Below are 21,287 nucleotides of genomic sequence, written 5' to 3' on the forward strand. Positions count from 1 at the left end.
TTTGTTTGTAATATATAGAAATACTGATGATTTGTGTGACTTTTATTTTATATCCTGCTATATTGCTGAATTGTTTTTTCAATTACTTTTTAGCTGACTTTTTAGCATTCCATAAGTAAGTCATCTTATATGTAAAACATAATCATTTTGTTTCCTCTTTCCCTCAACTTTTTTCTTTTTTTTTTTTTCTTATCCTATGGCTGTAGTTAATATTTCTAGCACTATAATAGAAGTGATAATGGATATTTTTTCTTAAATTCTGACTTTATTAGAAAAACTCTTAGCTTATTACTCACATGGCTTGGCTTTATATAAATATCACATGTCATTTTACTATTATTCAGATTTTTTTATAGGAAGGAGTGTTATATGTTGTCAGAACTTTTTTTCCCCTGCATCTTAATATAATTATGATATTTGTTTTCATTATTAATATGTCAATTATGTTTATAGCTTTCCTGATGTTGAACCAATTTAACCCATTCATGCTGTAATATCTTTTTGATATGTTTTGATAGTATCTTTGCTAATTATTTTATTTAAAATTTTTGTTTCAATGTTCATTAGGAATGGTGGCCTATAGTTTTCTTTTTCTGTTTTGACTCTTCTTGGTTTAGGTATCAAGACCTTATTTGTCTCATAGAAGGAATTTGGTATGACCCTTCTTTATACTTTTTCAAACAATTGTTATAACATTTGAATTAATTGTTCTTTGAACATTTGATAGAATTTACAAGTCTGTCTTGTCCTAAGTTTTTTCTTTGGGAACTAACTCATTTATATATTTTTCATTAATTATTAGGAGATTGAGATATTGATTTCTTTTATCAATCTTGACATTTTACATTTTTATAAATAATCATATTAGCTAATTTAAATTGTTGGTTTCACTAATATGTAGGTGGGCAAAATAATTTTTAATAATTTTGTTTTATTTCATATTATTTGTTGTGAATTCTCCTTATTCATTTTTGATATTGGCAATTTTATTTTCCTTTTTGTTTCTAAAAATCAAATTAGATAATATTTTATTTTTTAAATGAACTTCTTTATTCAGTGGAATTTAACTTATTTTTTTAATTTCATCTTTGATTTTGAGAATTTCTATTTTGGTGTTTAAGTACAACATTAGAAATTACAAATAATCCAGAAAGTAATTTTTTAAAAAAAGTGCAGGTAGGCATTATTCTAAGGATGTTTAAAAATGAAACTGAAATGAGGACCACAATAGAAAAATGTAAAAATTTATAAATATTTTTAAATAGCAAAGTCTTTAACAATGAGTGATTATAGAGAGTTCACATAGTTCATATATAAATTGTAAATATCGCAGTGTCAAATCTGCTTCATGATAATGCTAAATTAAAGAAAATAAAAATGCAAAGGATAGTGGGGCTATATAATTTAGAATGAAGTAGTCCATGCCAGAAACAACATGGTTCCAAGTTTTTTTTTTTTTTAAATATATATCTGTGTAAAGCTTTTTATTCTCAAAACACATGCATAAATAGTGTTCAGCATTCATCTTTGCAAAATTTTGTATTCCAATTTTTTTTCCCTCCCTACCCCTTAGCCTTTCCCCTAAATGGCAAGTAATCCAATATTAAGGTATCTGCCAAAGACTTAGGGAAAAAAAAATCTCTGATTTTGTTACCCCAAAAAGGAGCACTAGAAAATATAAATAACTACTGGCTCATTTACCTACTTTTTCATTTTTACAAAACTTTTTTACACTTTCATTTTTAAACTAACAAAATTATTTACATTTGCATTTAGGACATTCTTGATCGAAGTACGAAAGGGGGACATACAGACTTTTGTTAATGATCTTTTTTTGAAATAAATTTTTATTGACATATTTTGCTTTTATATTTCCTGAATTGTTTCTTTATTTCTTTTCCCTTCTGAGAGCCTCCCCTTATAACTGATTTTTATTTAAAAAAGAAAAGAAATTCATCATAGCCAATAAATATATCTTTCAAATCTTTATATGCAGCTTTTTTCCACAACCATGGCTCCCTCAGGTCTGCAAATTTAAGTTATGGGTGTGTCTTCCCATGTGTTTTTGGGGCTACGGTTGTTTTTTATAGTTCAACAACATTCATTTTTGATTATTTTGTGATGGTTATTTTTATTGACATTGTTATAGTTGTATATTCTCTTGAGTGTCCAGTCTAATGACTATCAAAGATAGGAGACCAATCTGAAAGTAAAAAGATTTGTTGGCATGCAAAGGAATCCACTCTTCCTAATAGCAAATTCAGATTCCTAGGAATCCTATAGATTCATACAGATCTAGTTTTTATAACTTTCAGTCCTACTTAGAGTATACAGTTAATCAGCAGCATCCAATTTAGGAGAGAGAAGTCAAGTATTTCTGTCAATAGGTAATCACAGCATCATGAAACTTATGTAAAGATCAGATGATTATAAGAAAAATGAACATGCATGTAGAACCCAGAGTTCACACTCCATGCCAAAGTTTGTGTTTTTATAATAGTTGGACAAAGAGAGGAGGAGATATATGAAGGGATGGGTCATGGGAGAGAGAAAGGTTCAATAAAGGTGGAAAAAGACAAAACCCCTCCCAAAGGAGAAGAGCGAGGCAATGGCAAAAAGCCTTAACCTTTTGGGGGGCACTGCTGGACTATGAAGATAGGAGGGTATCTACAAGGGACTCCAGCTTGCAGAAGCATTTCCCCAGCCTGGCACAGGATGGCTAGTGCCTACCTTGCCCCCAAAGGATACACAGGGAATCCAGCTTGAAGTGCAGACAACAAATTTTTTTTTGGGGGGGGTTGGGGAGGAGCACTTCATCTGCCACACTCTGGGTTTCTGGAAAATTTTCTGGAAAACTCGAAAGGACAAGTTCAGGGGAACACTCCTTAACATTTCCTAGGAGATGGGAGGAGTAGAGGGAGGAAAAAGGATAAATTAAGTGAGCAAAAGGGAAATATTTGAAATGGACTTAGTAGGATTTATTATTAGAGTAAGAAAACATTCCTGTTCAAGGCCAGGAGACACAGGAAGGAGACCAAACACTTTAATTGTGGAAGCAGTTCTTTTTTAGACAAAACTTCAGGGTCTTTTTTCCAAGGACAGCTGTTACAACAGTGGAAGAGACCATCTGCTTTACCCTGTCCTTGCGTAGGAGTTAGGGGTCTTTCTAATATTAGGCCTCTAGGTGGTTGGAGGAATTTCCATTTTGTTAGTCTATCAAAATGATGAAATAATTGCGGTTCCTATTTTTTCTCCCTGTAGTCATTTAATATATTGTTTTTCTGTCTCTTTGTCCTGCTTCATTTGATATCACATTTATGAATTCACGTTCATTTCTTACATCATGCTTGACCTTTTCCCAGACTACTTTTTTCCCAGTCATTTGCTATTTTTAAAAATGCCAATAGCCTTATGATGGAAAGAGCCATTTGAATCCAGAGAGAGAACTATGGAGACTGAATGTGGATCAAAGCATAGTCTTTTTATTATTTTTGTTGTTGTTTGTTTGCTTGTTTTTCTTTCTTGTGTTTTTTCCTCCTTTTGATTTGATTTTTCTTATACAAAATGATGAATGTGGAAATATATTTAGAAAAATTGTACATGTTTAACCTGGATTGCTTGCTGTCCTGGGGAGAAGGGAATGGGGGGAAGAGAAGGAAAAAATTTGGAACACAAGCTTTTACAAAGATGAATGTTAAAAACTATCTTTGTATGTATTTGAAAAAATAAAATAGTGTTAAAAAATAAAGTTGAAGAAACTGAAAGAAAAAAAAAGAATAAGCAGAATCCAAATTAAAAATGAACTCAAGACTTAGAACATATAAGAAAGGGCTGAAGGGATAGTGCTAACTTACAGTTCTTGAAAGTCCTTTTCTAAACTTTATAATGTTCTCATGAAGTTCCCCATAACCATATTACAGCTTCCTGCTGGATTTCTTATAGAATAATAAAATTGCCTTTCCTGGAAAAAAATTAAAATGCTGTTCTTAATACTTTATTGTATCTGAGGCCTTCATTTTTGTCAACTTCTGTGAGGCATATAATTGTAGAGTATCAAAGGATGAGACCATGATTTATATAATTTCAAATTGGTTTCCAGAATAGTTATATTAATTCATAACTCTGCCAACTATTTGTTAGTGTGCATGCCTTTCCACTAGCTCTCCCATACTGATCATTGCTATTTTTTGTTATCTTTGCAAATTTGCTGTTGTAGATGAAACCCTTGTGTGGAAAGGTGAAGAATTTACAGATTAAGCACATATTGATCAGAGACTGTTAATTAAAGTAGATCAGGCCTAGAGGCCCCAGTCACGTGATTTTAGATGAGCCCTGAACTGCATTCCATTGTCCAAAGAAGGAATTAAGTGGCCAAAGCTGTATATCACCTTTTTCACTGCATTCCACTGACCAAATAGGGGGATAAAGGTTTATGTAACCAATCACAACCTATAGAGGGTGGGATTTGGGGGGTTCTTTGTCTGAAATGTATAAAAGTTGTAAGCATCTTCAAGTGAATGACTCTCCTGTGGGTATCTTTGCTGTCCTTTTGGGCCCACAGGCCAGGACTGTCCACTTCTCGAGAGTCTAATAAATGTACATCATTTGGAGTGACTCCTGAGTAGTCAGTTTGGGTAGGTGCAATTGCCCCAAACACCCTGTTACTCTGATTTTCATTTCTTTTATTAGTAATTTAGCATATTCTTTCATAAGTGGGTTCTTACAGTTGTTCATATGCTTTAATCACATATATTGGGTGAGGATTTTTTGTCTGTTGCTTAATAGAATTGAAAATTTAAATAGAAAAAGCACATTGACAGCAATGTGTAGAATGGATTGGAGTGAGGAGAGAATTATTTAGCTGAAAGGTAACAAGGGCTTAAAATAAAGTGAGAGCTACATGAATAAGGAGAAGATGGAAGAGAGATGTAGAGGCAGAAAGAGGGAGATTTGACAACTTATATGAATACCTAAGTATAAGGAAGAGAGAGAAGAGTAAAGCATAAACTTGGGCTTATTAACTTGGGAAACTGGAAGGACAGTGATTCCTCATGCTTTCTTCCTCCCTTTTAGATTTTGCAGCTTTTTGCTCTTTCAGCACAGCTTTGATCACTTTGATTACTTAAGTCTTTCCTCATATTGACTAACTAATCCCCCTGCCTTGACACAGCTGCTTTAGTCTCCTGATAAAACATCAATCTCATGCATTGAGCCATTCTGCATTCTTATAAAACTTTCTATTCTTTTTAATCCTGAAGCTTTTACCTTTTTTTTTTTTTTTTAATATGCCTTTCCTTGGTTCCTCAGAACTTACAGCCTTCTTTCTTATTCACCCAGATGTCAAGATCTGAAGGGATTTCTATAGAGGAAAGGACAGAATCAAATTAAAATCAGAGACTTTCTGAGTATTCTACTGTGTGTAAAGCCCTGTACATGAATCCATGGCACCAAGGATGTAGATTATAATTTAGTTGGGAAGATGAAACATAAGTGAAGAGTTAAATAACACTAGAAGACCTGTCACCAAGTGGCACATGATTGGTACCAACTATATAGGATTACCAGTATATGCTTTAAAGGAGGAACAAATCACTTCTACTGGGCTGGTAGGCTTTGTGGAGGTGAAGTCTGAACTGGGTGTTGTATAATAGCATTTGATGCAAAAGAGGGGGCATTATTTATGGTGAAAACTACTTGGGCAAAAGATAAAAAGGGAAAACACAAGGATTTATTCAGGGAACAATGGACAATAAACTGGAATGCTGTTCCTGAATTACCAACATAGTTTCTGGTGTTCAGTGATGCTCTGGCTTTATCAGTTGTCCACCGATTCAAGCAATACTATGGTAGCTTTGTTGGCTGACTTAATGGCCAAACCTTCATCTAAAGAATGAGTAAGATTAGGATGATAACTTTTCTCATTCTCTTTTCTTTGTGTTCCCGTTTATAATTATACACATTATAATATATAACCATTATATCCTTCTTTCTTAGTTTATACCTTTGCTAATACTTGACTATTGCTCTTATATTCTTCCTGATAGTCACTACAGTGTGGTAAATGGAAAGCCAACATTGGAGTTAAGAATTCCTGGGTTTAAATCCTGCCTCTTAATACATACTGGCTACGTGACCCCTAGCAAATCATTTAATCTCTCAGTGTCACAGGCAACTGTAGACTATAATTTATAGAACAGATGCTTATTAGGAGAATTTCTTCACTGGAAGTCTCCTATAATAAGTGAAATCACAGATTTCTAACACCCATCTCACACAAAAAATTAATTTTTTTCCTTATAAATCCAATATCTGAACATGTTTTTGTATACATATATTTAGAAAGATTTTCTTTTTAAAATTATTTTATTTTTTATTATTATTATTTTTTACAATTTATTTTTTCTCCTTTTTTCCTCATCCCCCATGGGGGGGAGGAGAGATGGAGGGGGAGGGAAAGAAGAAGAAAAACAAAAAACTTGTAATAAAAAATTTGCAATGTAGTCAAACAAAACAAATTCCTAAATTAACCACAAGCAAATCTATATCTCATTTGACATTTTGAGTCCATTTCCTCTCTGTCAGGAGGTGGGTAGCATTCTTTATCATTGGCCTAACTCTGCTCATTTCAAATTTTCCCCAGTTTCTCTAAAACCATCCCTTTTTGCCATCTTTTATAGCATAATATAGTATGCCATTACATTCACATACCATAGTTAGACACTCCTCAGTTAATGGACACTCCCTTCCCCCTTATTTCCAGTTCTTTGACACTACAATAAAAACCTGCTACAAATATTACACACAGACATACATACATGTGCGAGCACGCATGGGCTCTGTATGAGCTCTTCCTTTTTCTTAGATATTTTGGGGATATAGGCCCAGTACTAGTTTTACTAGGCCAAAGGGTATGCATAGTTTAGTGACAGTTTAGGCATAGTTCCAAATTGCTTTACCTAATGGTTAGACCAGTTTGTAGTTCATTAATATCAATAGTGCTTTAATGTAACCTGTTTTCTTGCAGCCCCTCCATTATCGGTCATTTTGCTTTTTAGTCATCTCATTGCTGGTATTCTTATGACTATGAAGTAGAGCCTTAGAATTGCTTTAATTTGCATTTCTCCAATTTTAAGTAGCATTTTTTTTTCCATTATGTTTCTAGCTTGTGTTTTTTTGAAAACTGACTTCATTATAGGGAAATTTTCCATTAATATTATATTTTTGTACTTTCCACCTCTCTGGGTATAGTGACAAAGCCATTTTATGTCCCAGAGCTAAGCATACCCCAAAAAGGGAGTTGTTATAAATATCTCTATTTCCTTTTCATCTTCTGGCTGTCTCTCTACCTCAGATTTCTCCCCACTTGTCTGTGTTCCAGAGCTCAGATGCCAAAACATTCTTCCTAAGGTGCAGGTCTGATTGTCATGTATACCCCTCATTTAATAAACTGCAGTGGTTCTGTTACTTCCTGGATCAAATATAAAATCCTGTTTGGCATTTAAAGTTCTTTACCACTTGGCCCCCTCCTATCTTTGAGTCTTCTTACACTTTCCTGCCTTCCATGTACTTTCAAGATCCATTAACACTGCTTTCCATGTTGTGCCATGAATTAAAATATTCTTTCATTTGGGTACCAGGGATTTTCTTTGGCTGTTTCCCACAGCTGGGATGTTTCCTTATCTCCTCTGGTCTCCCTGCATTTTTTCAAGTCTCAGCTAAAATCCCACCTTCTTCAGTTAAACTTTACTGATCCTTCTTAGAGTACTTTTCCCTCTGAGAGTATCTTGTTTGTACAAAATTGAATGTTATCTCTCCCATTATTTTGTGAGTTCCTTGAGGGCAGGTACTATTTTTACCTTTCCAGTACTTAACTTGGGGCACTAAATGGGTAATTAATGTTTTTTGATTACAAGACTGATATGTTGATCTGTAACTTAACCTTGAATGAAAAAGAGGACACTGTGGTTTCTGGAGCCAATCTTTTTAGATCTTTGGGGAGACAATGAATTTGTCAAGACTATTATCAGAATTCATTTTCTTGTTCTACTCATTTTTCTAAAAGGAAAAAAAGTCTTAGAAAAAATTATATGGAGAAAAAATTCTTAATATTTTCAGTTGAATATTTTTAAAAATATGATTCCATTGTCCTGTATAGAAATTCAACATTAAAAAAAGCAAAAACAGGAAATCCTTTTTATTTTAATTGTTAACAGATGTATTTTGCCAACTGATGCAAAGTTTTTCCTTTCCCTGATAAAAATTGTGAAACAGAGCTCTTCTTTATAGGTATTCTATCCTAAAAACATTTACCTAAGGGACTGTTGGGCAGAAGCAGAATTTGTTTTGCCGTTTTAAAGAATTTGACAAAATGTCCAAAAATTGTACCTTAACATTTGAATGTTTTCTTTATCCTTCAGACTTGTCTGCCTCTTGGAATTCTAAAGTGGTGATCTTCACAGTTAACGCCTTAGGCAATTCTCAGACCTACCTTGATGTTGTACAGAATAATGTGGACATGTTCAGGGAGCTGGTTCCAGCCTTAGGACATTACAGCCCACAGTGTGTCATACTTGTTGCCTCTCAACCAGGTAAAATTCAGATCTTATTATTATTTTTTTTTTTTTTTTTTTACTTATTTTAAGAAACATAACAGTAGTCATCTTCTCATCTTCTTTCTCTTAGAACTATATAAATCTCCATGTAAATTCTGGTCTAAGTTATATGAACACCTGAAAGCCAAAAGCACTCCTACAACACAAAATTAAAATAGCCCCTAAAACATTAGACATTCTTAATTAACTATGGTTGCTGCCTCATCTGCCAAAAGATTTCATGTAACTGTAGTCTGGTGCAGATCACAGATGACTATTTTTGCTGTCCTTGAAACTAAGGACTTGGCATCTATTCAGGCATCTTCAAGTCTCATAACACATGTCCCTGTCAGCTGTCATTTGTTTGACTCCTGAGATTAAGACTCAGTTGTCTTTGAGCAGTTCAGAATTGTCAACTAACCCTTCTTCAGCAAGAAAATACTCAAATACTTCCACTAAAGTATAATAGAATTGAGCATTTTTAACATATTTTGTAAAGGGCTTTTCAATTATTTTATTTTGTTCTTTTTTGTTTTTTGTTTTTAAAAATGGCTTCTTTCCCAAGGTGATAGAGCTTCCAAGTCAGAGAACATTTTTTAAAAACAACCCCTTTTATGGATGTTATTTCCTGCTAGTTTTGATTTGCTAGTTAGCCAAGTAACAACAAGAAACAAACCCTTAGTATCATAAATCTAGACTTTGAAGGAACCTTAGAGGCCATCTGATCTAACTCTGTTATTTCACAGATAAGGAAACTGACATCTGGAGACATCCTTCCAGATTTCATTCAAGGACCACCTTCTGTAAATAAGGTGCCTCCCTCCCTAAACTAGCTTGAAATTGTCTAGATTTTGCTGTATACATTCTTGTGTTGACTTCTCTAATAGAAATTTAATGCCTTATGGACCCACACTTAACACCATATACCAAGATAAGATCAAAATGGGTCCATGACTTAGGCATAAAGAACGAGATTATAAATAAATTAGAGGAACATAGGATAGTTTATCTCTCAGACTTGTGGAGGAGAAAGAAATTTGTGACCAAAGATGAACTAGAGACCATTACTGATCACAAGATAGAAAATTTTGATTACATCAAATTAAAAGCCTTTGTACAAACAAAACTAATGCAAACAAGATTAGAAGGGAAGCAACAAACTGGGAAAACATCTTCACAGTTAAAGGTTCTGATAAAGACCTCATTTCCAAAATATATAGAGAACTGACTCAAATTTATAAGAAATCAAGCCTTTCTCCAATTGATAAATGGTCAAAGGATATGAACAGACAATTTTCAGATGATGAAATTGAAACTATTACCACTCATATGAAAGAGAGTTCCAAATCATTATTGATCAGAGAAATGCAAATTAAGACAACTCTGAGATACCACTACACACCTGTCAGATTGGCTAAGATGACAGGAAAAAATAATGATGAATGTTGGAGGGGATGCGGGAAAACTGGGACACTAATGCATTATTGGTGGAGTTGTGAACGAATCCAGCCATTCTGGAGAGCAATTTGGAACTATGCTCAAAAAGTTATCAAACTGTGCATACCCTTGGATCCAGCAGTGTTTCTATTGGGCTTATATCCAAAGAAATACTAAAAGGGAAAGGGACCTGTATGTGCCAAAATGTTTGTGGCAGCCCTATTTGTAGTGGAAATTGAATGGATGCCCATCAATTGGAGAATGGCTGGGTAAATTGTGGTATATGAACGTTATGGAATATTATTGTTCTGTAAGAAATGACCAGCAGGATGAATACAGAGAGACTTGGCAAGACTTACATGAACTGATGCTAAGTGAAATGAGCAGAACCAGGAGATCATTATACACTTGGACAACGATATTGTATGAGGACATATTCTGATGGAAGTGGATTTCTTTGACAAAGAGACCTGAGTTTCAATTGATAAATGATGGACAGAAGCAGCTACACCCAAAGAAAGAACACTGGGAAACAAATGTGAACTATCTGCATTTTTGTTTTTCATCCCGGGTTATTTATACCTTTTGAATCCAATTCTCCCTGTGCAACAAGAGAACTGTTCGGTTCTGCAAACATGTATTGTATCTAAGATATACTGCAACATATCTAACATATATAAGACTGCTTGCCATCTGGGGGAGGGAGGGGAAAAATCGGAACAGAAACGAGTGCAAGGGATAATGTTGTAAAAAAAAAAAAAAATTACCCTGGCATGGATTCTGTCAATATAAAGTAATTATTAAATAAAATAAAATATTAAAAAAAAAGAAATTTAATGCCTTGAGAGTAAGGAGTATTCCACTTTTGTTTTTTATACTTTGAGCACTTAGCACAGGTTTCATACTGCCCTAACATTTTGGTACGTTCCATCTAGAGAGTAGAATGTAATACATGGAATTCTATTAGGATCTATCCCCATAAATTGGTTTCTGGAGTACCAAAGGGACCTTGTTCGTGGATGCCAAGAAGAGTGAGACTTGAGAGTAATTTATTTCATAAACCATAATGAATGTTGATTTTCTTCATGAGCTTGTAAAGTGGTGGCTTACTGGGAAGTAATGCTGTACTTCTTCTACTTGTACCCAATGCTTAGTTGAAATCATGACATATGCAGCATGGAAACTGAGTGCCTTTCCTGAAAACCGAGTGATAGGAATTGGATGCAATCTGGATTCAAAGAGATTTCAATATATTCTTACAAATATTTTGAAAGCACAGAACTCAGGAAAGGAAATGTGGATTATTGGTGAACAAGGGGAAAACAAAGGTAAAGTAATCTATATTTATTTTGTTTAATTTGGAAAATGTTGTTACAGGTGGTCTTTAGGATTCCTTTATGTTGTATCTGGGAATATGGGAGTTTTAGGATTTCATTGCTTGTGCCAATATTACTATCAGAAATAAAATAGGAGTTTCTAGGGGAACTGTTCTCTATTATATATATTTATTTTCATGTAGGTTCAAGAGTAAGACCAAGTTATTTTTTCAGTAAATGACAAACCGTATATGAGGTAACTATTTTCTTGTGAAGTGTAGTACTCAAAATTTATCTTGATACTAACTTTCCATTCCTGTAGTTAACTAAAATACATGAAACACACATCTTCTTTCACTGTCTTCCCCATGTAGGAAATTTCTCACCTTTCTTACCTCTCAATATCTCTCTCTTCTCTCCTGGGATGGGTTCAGTGTCATTCTTCCTCCTGATGCTCCCCTAAATTACAACCTTTTTTCCCCCCAGACATTCAGTCCAGAGTGACTTAATGAAAAGTGATATTATATATTAGTGATGAAGTTAGATTCAGGGAACCAAAATGATGAGATTAGAGTTCCCGGCGGGTCAGGGAGTTAAATGATGAGGTTAGTGGCAGGTTAGGGATTCAGGGAACCAAATGAAGAGGTATGGCTCCCCTAAATCCCCTTAATATTGGGGCAAGGTAGGGAGTTATGGGACCCCCCCTTCTGGTGGCACAGAGGTCCTTCATTTTATGAACCTTGAAAAGCTAGACTGATGAAAAGAAGTTTATTATTAGCATTGGAAGTCAGCCTTTGCTATGCATGAATAGAAAGGCTGAATTCCTTAGTGGCAAAGTCCCGGCAGAGAAGTAAAGTTTCTAGTAGAAGAATCCTGACAGAGAGGTATAAAGTCTTGTTAGAGAAATAAGTGAGGATAGAAGGTAACACTGGAAGAGAATAGCATTTCAGCAGGCAGAGGTTTGTTGCTTATGCCAGGGATGGCATATTAGGTCCTCTGCAAGGATTGCCTTTAAAATTGGCTCTTTTTATAATAGAAATCTTGGCTACAAGTGAGGCCTGCTCCCTATGAGGGCTGGTGGGTGGAGTTTGAGCTGGAATTGAATAGAATTGAATGAGTCTTTCTTTAATAGGTTTGGAATTCTCTAGCTCCTGACTTAAATAGTCCCACTTAGGTAAACCACTTTATTTGATTCCCGGCAGGAATCAAGGAGAATCTCTCCTTCAAGGAGCTTCAAGTGCTTTACCTCATGGCTCATCTCCAAAGTCAGAGAGAGAAAGAAAGCATTTCAGGGCTCCCCTCCTCATTAACACTAATTAATGCCTTATTTGTGATAAACTAATATCATTCAGCAACTATTTTATTGAATTTTTTTATGTACATAGTAATAGAGAAAATCTGAGGATTTATGAATTTGTATTACTGTAATTATATTTATCAACACATAGAGACATTTTAAAACCAAGTTTTATTATATGCTCAGAGCACAAATTCAGGATTCTAAATGGCCTCTATACAATGGAGAAGGTTTCTTAAAGCTAATATAATTACCACTCATAACAGTGAAAGAAAGAAAAAAAAGATACAGCTTCCCAGAGGGGAAAGGGAAAATATACATTTTAAAGATATATTTTATATACAAAGATATACTTGTGGAATTTATAGTAAACTAATTGAGAAAAAGGTTTACATCTCAAAAGATAATTTAAAGGAGAAAAGTTACCTCAATTCAATTTGTAAATTGATCAATAAATACAGAGAAAAGTTATCTGGAGTTTATAACTACCAAATGGCTATCAAACACTAAGAAATTCTTTTGCCTCTGATAAAAATAGTCTCAGCTAAATTTTACTGTAAGGAAAGTCTTAGCTGTCTACTCGATTTTTCTTACAGATAAAAATGCTGGAGCTAATATAAAGGAAATTTAACCCTTACAACAGTAATGTTGAGGAATATCTCAACCTAAAGGTCCTAAGATTTTCCTGGAGAATAATTCCTTCCATCTAGTTCCCTTTGTGGGGCAAGTAAGTGGAATAGGGATAAGGTGCCGGGTCTGAAGTATGGAAGATTTATCTCGCCTCAGGGGAAGTTCCTTAATTTCTATGAACTTAAGTTTCCTTATTTTAAATTAATATAGAGATTCTCAGAATCCCAGAAGCCATCTAGCCCAAAAAAATCCCTGCAGCAGACAACTAACAAGTAGAGCACCCAGCCTTTGCTGATGTTCCTTAATTGGAAAAGGCTTTATCCAAAAGGCTCAGTGTTAAAGCCAAAATATTGATAGAATCATTAGAATAAACCATTGATAGAATGATGGAATCTAAATTGTAATAAAGTCCTTATATCTTATCTCCAAAGATTGCCTTCTAAGATTGTATGAAGTTGAAAACTCCTTATGTGCTCCCTCTGCTGGTGATTCCTTATGTGCTCCCTCTAAATCAGACTTATTAGAAATTCCAGCTTTTATATTTAGCTTATGTTTTTGTCTGATCGTGTGAAGAAACAAGGTAGTCACACTTGTTTTTCAGGGATCTGAAAAAAGGCCAGAATACAAGCTTGGAAGAGATGGGAAGTTTGTATCTTCCTTTGGGACTCAAATTGACCCAAGCTTAGACACCAGGGAAAAAATGCTATGGGGCAACCATTTTTACTATTTGTTGAGATTTAAAGTTATTCTGAATGTGAAAAAGATCAACATATGTGAATATATCCACATATAAATAATAGGAAATAAGGACTGTATATAAAACTTCAAATTTATATTATGTTCAGCTTATATAAAACTTGTTAAAGTGAGTTTTAAAGCTATTTTATATCTGAGGTGTTCAGGAGAACTCGCATCTCTGTTGTGAAGGCTTGCTAAGCTTTTTTCAATGCTGTCCATCCAGCTTTTGTTTCCATCTAATTCTCACCTGTGGCTCCAAGAAGCTGGAGCGCCTGCATAGGTCATGTCCCAGCAAACCGCTTTGGCAGGTTGAGAGTAGACAGGGTAATCAGCAGGCCTGTCATTGAGTGAAGGGGAAGATTTTCCTCTCAGTGTAATGGTCAGATGAAAACAGTTTGTCCCAGTGGCCATGAAGGGAGCTGAAGCAGAAACTGTGGGGCCCTTGGAGATAAGTCAGATGCAGACGATTTGAAGGTCATCCTGTGTATCCTGGTCCATGGGCACTCATCTTGACTCTTGTCCTGTCCCTGGACTTGGATGACTCAGGAAGAGAGAGTCAGACTGAGAAGACTTGGTGCATTTCTCCCTTACTCAAATCAAAGTACTCCCTTACTCCCTTGACCTGAGAGAGTCAAGACATTATCCTGTGGTATAATTGGTTCTCTTCGAAAACAAAGGACAAACTATTGCAGTGATTAACACGATGTGAAGAAGGCCTGCACTCAAGTAGTGGCTGTATGAGGAAAGAGAAAACATCAGATAGGATAGAATTCAGGAGTCCTCAAACTTTTTAAATAGGGGGCCAGTTCACTGTCCCTCAGAACTGTTGAGGGCTGGACTATAGGAAAAACAAAAACTTTGTTTTGTGGGCCTTTAAACAAAAAAAAACTTCATAGTCCTGGGTGAGGGGGATAATCATCCTCAACTGCTGTATCTGGCCTGTGGGCTGTAGTTTGAGGACCCCTGGTGAGGTAAATATTGGGAGGGAGAGGGAGAATTTGAAGATAATAATTTGAGTAAAGGGTTTTTTTTTCACTTTAAAGCAATCAACAGTATATGTGGGGGGCATCTAAATGGCACAGTGGAGAGAGTATCAGCCCAGGAGGAGTATGAAGTATTTGAGTTTGGATTTGAACTCAGCCCAAGAGGACCTGAGTTCAAATCCGAACTCAAATACTTCATGCTTTTTAGCTAATCATACTTATAGCTAATTATAGTTATTAGTATGACTATAGACAAGTCCATTAACACCAATTACCTTGCAAAACAAACAAAAAACAAAAATAAAGCAGTATATGTAGGAATTTCAAATGAAAATATGATCACACCAAGAAGGAAAAAAAAGACATTTTTACAAAGTTCACCATGGACACTTTAGCACGGAGAGTCTCTTATCATTTCTTAATCCATAGAAAGAAGTTGACTTAATAAATGTAAAAAATATATTTATTTAATTCCCAGTACCTCTGTGGACTGGTCAGGAAGAAGCAATGGATCCCAACTTCCAGGTGCAGTTGTCCAACAGGTAACAAAATTTTATTTATTTTTTAATTTTGCTAGTTTTTGACATTTATTTTTCTAAGATTTTGATTTTCATTTTTTTCTTCCTCGCCTCACTCCTTCCCAAGATGGTAATCAATCTCATATAGATTATACATGTAGATAACAGAATTTTAAATAAATTTCATACAGAGCCTGAAAAGTGATGGCTCAGGGGCCCCTTTTAGGCAATCTAACTTCTTTCAATAATCCAGCTAAGCAATTTTTTATTGAAATGAACGCATTTTAAGGAATTTTATAATTTTATTTATGTAGACTCCAGTTGTTTTGTATTACATGTTAAAAAATAAGTCATTTCATTGTAGTTTGCATTTAAGGATAAGGGACTAGACCTGAGTGTTTCATTGGTATAGGGGATTGACAGAGAGGCTTTTTTCTTCAGAACAGGTTGGCTTCTGAACTCTCTGGATACATACCTTGCCAAGGTCGGCACACAGCCAATGTGTTTCAGAGGGAGGACTTGAACAACCAGGTCCTCCTGGCTTCAAGGCCAGCCCAGCTTTCTTATCATGAGAGGCCATATTGCTGCTCAGATTTGCATTTATCAGAATTTTTAAATGTAGGCTTCATAATCTATCTGTAATAATATAGCCATTGCAAGTAAAATTGTTTAGCATGGACACATCCACCATTTATAATTATAATTAATTTCACAATTCTTTTATGTTTTTAATCTGTGATTTAAAAATTTTATCTTAAATGGACAGGTCATATTTATGGGATAATTTACAAATAATTTATTCTTTTTACTGATTTCTAAATAGCTATAAGTATTAAGCTTTTTCTCATGGAATTTTTGATGGTATGAGAAAGAGTTACTTTCCTATCTGGGATAAAAAGATAAATAGATTAAAAAATCTATAAATATAAATATATATGTGAATATGCATATTACATATGTATATACATACACATATATTTCTAGTTATCAGTTCTTTCTCCGGTTGATAGCATCTTTCTTCATATGTTCTTTATAGTTCTAAACCAGAATGTTAGTGTTGGACAATGTTGATGGACTTTTTCAATAACTAAATACTTGTATCTGCTATTCTCTTCCCAGTGTCAAGGTACCTAGAAAATTAAATTAGTAATCAGAAAATTGCTTGGTTAGCCTGTGACCAAAACAAAGGGAATTATACTTTTGAGATTTTTTTTCCAGGTTGTGATAGGGCATAGGAAGTTATCCCTCCTGTATTTTAGGAAATACTTTCTTCCACCAGACAGTCTCTCTACCCCTTGGACAATTCTGGGTAAACAAGAACAAATTTTTTTTATCTTTGGCTCACCTTTAAAAAAATGCCCCACAAGTCACTATCCTATTATAACAATATCACCTTGGGATAGATTATGATTCAATTTAGTTTTTTTACTTTTTTAGATTGGCATCTCCTGATAGTTTGGAGAAATAGTCTTGTCTCCTTCACAACTCATTTACTAATCATGTATTAAATTGGGTTATTTCTGCAGCTATCTTATTCACTTTATATGCTCTCTTGATAGTTTTGATTTCAGGATGATTTTTTTTTTTTTTAAGTTTCCTTAGTTAAGACTCTACAATATTCTATGCCTTCACTGTGGCTGCCATAGGAAGATTAATAGTCTTCCTTGCTGTGCACTATGCCATTTGAAATAACTGCCTAGGTCTTTGATTTTTTAATTCTATCATCAAATATTTTTGTAGTCTAATATAAGGAACCCCGATAAATGAACTTATGGGAGAATCTGAACAAGATTTTCACAGAATGGACAGAGATGGATGGACAGCAATCTGCCTCATTGGAGGAAACATCCACATTGTTGAGATCACAGATCGAGTATCTAAGTGAACATGGGGAAATTTCTGATCTAGTTCTAAATAAAGAAAGCAATATGTCTGCACAATCATTTATTTTCAAATTAATGCATTTTCTTATTTTAATTTTTAAAAGGAATAGAAATATTTGTTGATGAAGATTGTTTTTAGCTTGTTAGGTAACTGCCTTTAAAGAAAACTTTAAATTATCATCAGATTCAAAGTAACTCATTAAATAATTGCCAAAGAAGTCATGTTCATGTGCCATAAAATTTCTTATACTATATATGGTATGTAGAGCTAATTAAGACTAATTTAAATGTACCATTTCTGACCATTTTTTTCCTTTCTAACTTAGAGCCATGGAAATATTAAAAGTAAAAGTTCAAAGATCCTGGTCTGTTGGTCTTTCCGTGTCTGACCTACTGGATAGTATCATAAACAATAAAAGGAAAGTTCATTCCGTATCAATTTTAGCAAAGGTAAACTTTATCCTGTTTGTATCATTATGTTTTTACTTTTGATATTTATATCAATTGATGTTTTTATCTGCATGAATATGTACAATATTATAGGATCAAATAGCTGTCTAGGAAGTTTGTGTTTTTAGTCTATTTTATATTTGACATCTGAAAATTACAAATTATTTCATTTTCTAAAATCAAATTTTTATTAACTTTCTTCTCTGCCTTTTCTGCATTTAAGAGTAAGCCACAGTTTAGTATCTTTTCCTCCACAGTTTAGTATTACAGTGAAACTTGAGCAGGTAGCTAATGTCTTAGATAATATGACAGACTCTCAAAAGATTTCTAAAGGCTGAAATCATGGTGAATTTAAAAAAGTATTATTATAATGGTTTTTTTATTTACAAAACATATGCATGGGTAATTTTTCAACATTGACCCTTGCAAAACCTTCTGTTCCAACTTTTCCCCTCCTTCCTCCCACCCCCTCCCCTAGATGACAGGTAGTACAATACATGTTAAATATGTTAAAGTAATCATGGTGAATTTTAACAAGAGAAAACAATTTATCTGCAAAATATGGTTTCATTCCTTTTCTTGGACATTTCCTGGCTTTGTGACCATGGCCACATCACTTACTCTGCTAAGGCTCAGTTTCCTCATCTTTTAAGTAATGGGGTTGGACACTTATGATCTCTAAGTCCTTTCCAACTCTAAATCTACAATTTTGTAAATTGCAGCATGGCAATTTCTGGCTCACTATATTCAAATTAACTTCTTGATATCAAAGCTTTCCAAAAAATGAAATGATTTTTTTGTATGATAGTAAATTCTCTTTTTCTGGAGGCATTAGAATAGAAGCTAGATGAGCCCTTATTGGTAGTGTCATAGAAGATATTCATCCATCAGGCAGGAATTAGAATTCATTGATTCTTCATGTCCCTTCCACCTCCAAAATTCTGTGAAACAGAAACAATAAATATTGAGATAGATACTTTATGACTACTATCAGTAATTTTTTACTTGTTTCTGATAACAAGATCTTAGGTTCAAATTTAAATATGGAAAAATAAAAAGAAAAATTCATCTTTTTAAATAAGTAATAAAAGAATAAAATATGCTCCCTCATATTTAAGATTTTAACTTCTTTTGTCAGTGATATACACCTGCTATATTTAATCTTTACCTTTCCATTTTAGGGGTATTATAACATAAACAGTGAAGTATTTTTAAGCTTGCCTTGCATCCTTGGAGACAAAGGTGTATATGAAGTCATCAAAGCCACAGCGAAGGAAGATGTGACTGAGAAACTCCAGAGCAGCGCGTCATCACTTTATAGTCTCCAAAGCCAACTGAAACTTTAAAAAGGATTTTTAATCTTGTGATTTCTGACACTGAAGTATACAGTTTTATAAAAAGCATGGCAAAGGAGGTGGTTTTGAGTTTCTTTTTATTCATATCACTACTTAATCCTGTCAGTGCTTTATTCCTTTTTTATAGAGAAAGCACATGCCATCATAGTGGCTTTTTTGATTAGCACAATTATTTGAATATACCTTTAAATTTTTTTTTTTTTTACTGTGGTGATTCCTGTAAGTCTATGCTTACTATGCACACTATGCAGTACTATGGATACTGCAGTATGTTTCATTTTTAAATATGTATCATAACACAAACATAAAATTAACATTTGGGAAATATTTTGAAAATGCTAAGTTATTTCTTAGTTTAAAACTGAAATTTAACAATTTAAGTGTGTTGTTTTTTAAAAGATCTTGTATAACTACAATTATTAGATTTGCACTAAATTTCTACAGTTGATTCAAGGATTATGCAACTTTTAATAATGATCTGTGTTTTGCTAATAATTGAACATCGTATTAGTAAATTATTTCATTCAAATATTTAATAAGCAGCTACAGCTATGTACATAGCACTTCATATTCTTTTTTTTTTTTTTTTTTGCGGAGGCAATTGGGGTTGAGTGACTTGCCCGGGTCACATAGCTAGGGAGTGTTAAGTGCCTGAGGCTAGATTTGAACTCTGGCCCTCCTGATTTCAGGGCTGCTGCTGTAGCAACTGCACCATCTAGCTGCCCCCAACACTTCATATTCTTTAATTGAAGTAACTACCAAAAAGGAACAGATTTGTCATAAATTTTAGAACAATGAAATGAATTTTGTTTGGATATTTCAATGAAAAGAAATACCTAGTTTTGTCTGCCACAAGCAATTTTATTTATTTTCATTTCAGTTTAATATCTGAGTATTTCTAGCTTAAAGAGAGAAATGTCCGAAATGCCATAGTCTTCCCTGACCCCTCCCCTCTATGCCATTGGACATGTCTCTATCCCAAGGTAATTTGATAGAATATTTATAGAAATGAACAAGCAAAATGTCATTCTGTATTAGAGCTTTAATATTGTTGCAGGTTAATTTTCTTTCTTTCTTTCTTTTTTTTTTTTTTTTTTTTTTTGCTGAGGCAATTGGTGTTAAAAAAAAAACCCAGAGTCACTCAGCTAAGAAGTGTTACGTGTCTGAGACCAGATTTGAATTCAGGTTCTCCTGACTTCAGGGCTGGTAGGCAGGTTAATTCTTGAAAAAATATTAATATTGTACTGGGGTTTTTTAGGTTTGCTAGAAACAATTTTATTTAATATTAATTTAATATAATCAAGCATTTTTACTTAGTAAATATCATTTTGGGTCAGTACTCTATTTCACCAAATAAAATAGACAATCATTTGATAACTATTCAGTTCTTTCCTTCAAGCTAATTAATGTAAGTTTGGGGTTATTAATATTTTAAATAAAATTATTTCTGGGGCTTGCTCCAGTTATTTGGTTGACAATATGTTTTGTTCCAGTAGAACATAGACTCTTTAGGGGCAAGAACTGTTTTATTTTTGTCCTTGTTTTCCCAGTACAATCCCTGTACATAGTAAGAACTTGAAAAATGCTTTTTAATTGAAGAAAGTGCTATGTAAATGAGAAAAATAATAAAGGATTAAGTTAATGCTTGGCGATACTTCCCTGAAGGATTGAAGTGCTTTCTTTTCCTGGATCAATATAGTAATTGTAGGGATGGAGATGCCAACAAATAAAATCAATTTTTAAAAGACAGTAAGTTCTCTGTACAGTCAGTTAGCCAGCAGTCATTAAGGGCCAAATATGTGCTGGACACTGGGGATATAAAGCAATGCAAAAATAGCCTCAACTTGCAGGGAGCTCACAATCTGATGGATGAAACTATACAAATCGCTATGTATAAATAAGATATAGACAGGATAAATCAGAGATCCTCTCAGCATTAAGGGGGATCAGGGTAGCCTTCTTGTAGAAGGGGAGATGATAGCTGGGACTTGAAGGGAGAGCAAGACATGGGAAATGTGGAGGGAGAGAATTCCAGGCATGGGGGCAGCCCAGAATTGGAGATGGAATAGTGAGCGTCACTGGTACACAG

The 21,287-nt window shown here is 34.1% G+C and overlaps 1 protein-coding gene across 3 annotated transcripts in view; it reads left to right on the plus strand.

Moving 5' to 3' along the window:
- UEVLD (UEV and lactate/malate dehyrogenase domains) overlaps positions 1 to 20,852 on the plus strand; it is a 64,589-nt gene extending 43,737 nt beyond the window's left edge. For 2 of the 3 annotated variants that reach the window (XM_051964062.1, XM_051964063.1), the window contains exons 8-12: positions 8,418 to 8,588; positions 11,183 to 11,356; positions 15,471 to 15,534; positions 17,720 to 17,843; positions 19,025 to 20,852. In XM_051964062.1, coding sequence (XP_051820022.1) covers positions 8,418 to 8,588; positions 11,183 to 11,356; positions 15,471 to 15,534; positions 17,720 to 17,843; positions 19,025 to 19,189 — 698 coding nt within the window. In that variant the 3' untranslated portion in view covers positions 19,190 to 20,852. The remainder of the gene's footprint in view (positions 1 to 8,417; positions 8,589 to 11,182; positions 11,357 to 15,470; positions 15,535 to 17,719; positions 17,844 to 19,024) is intronic. The other variant, XM_051964064.1, reaches the window with a different exon arrangement.
- Positions 20,853 to 21,287: the final 435 nt, after the last annotated feature.

Source organism: Antechinus flavipes, chromosome 6, assembly GCF_016432865.1.
Source record: "Antechinus flavipes isolate AdamAnt ecotype Samford, QLD, Australia chromosome 6, AdamAnt_v2, whole genome shotgun sequence".
In the NCBI taxonomy this organism is placed as follows: Eukaryota; Metazoa; Chordata; class Mammalia; order Dasyuromorphia; family Dasyuridae; genus Antechinus; species Antechinus flavipes.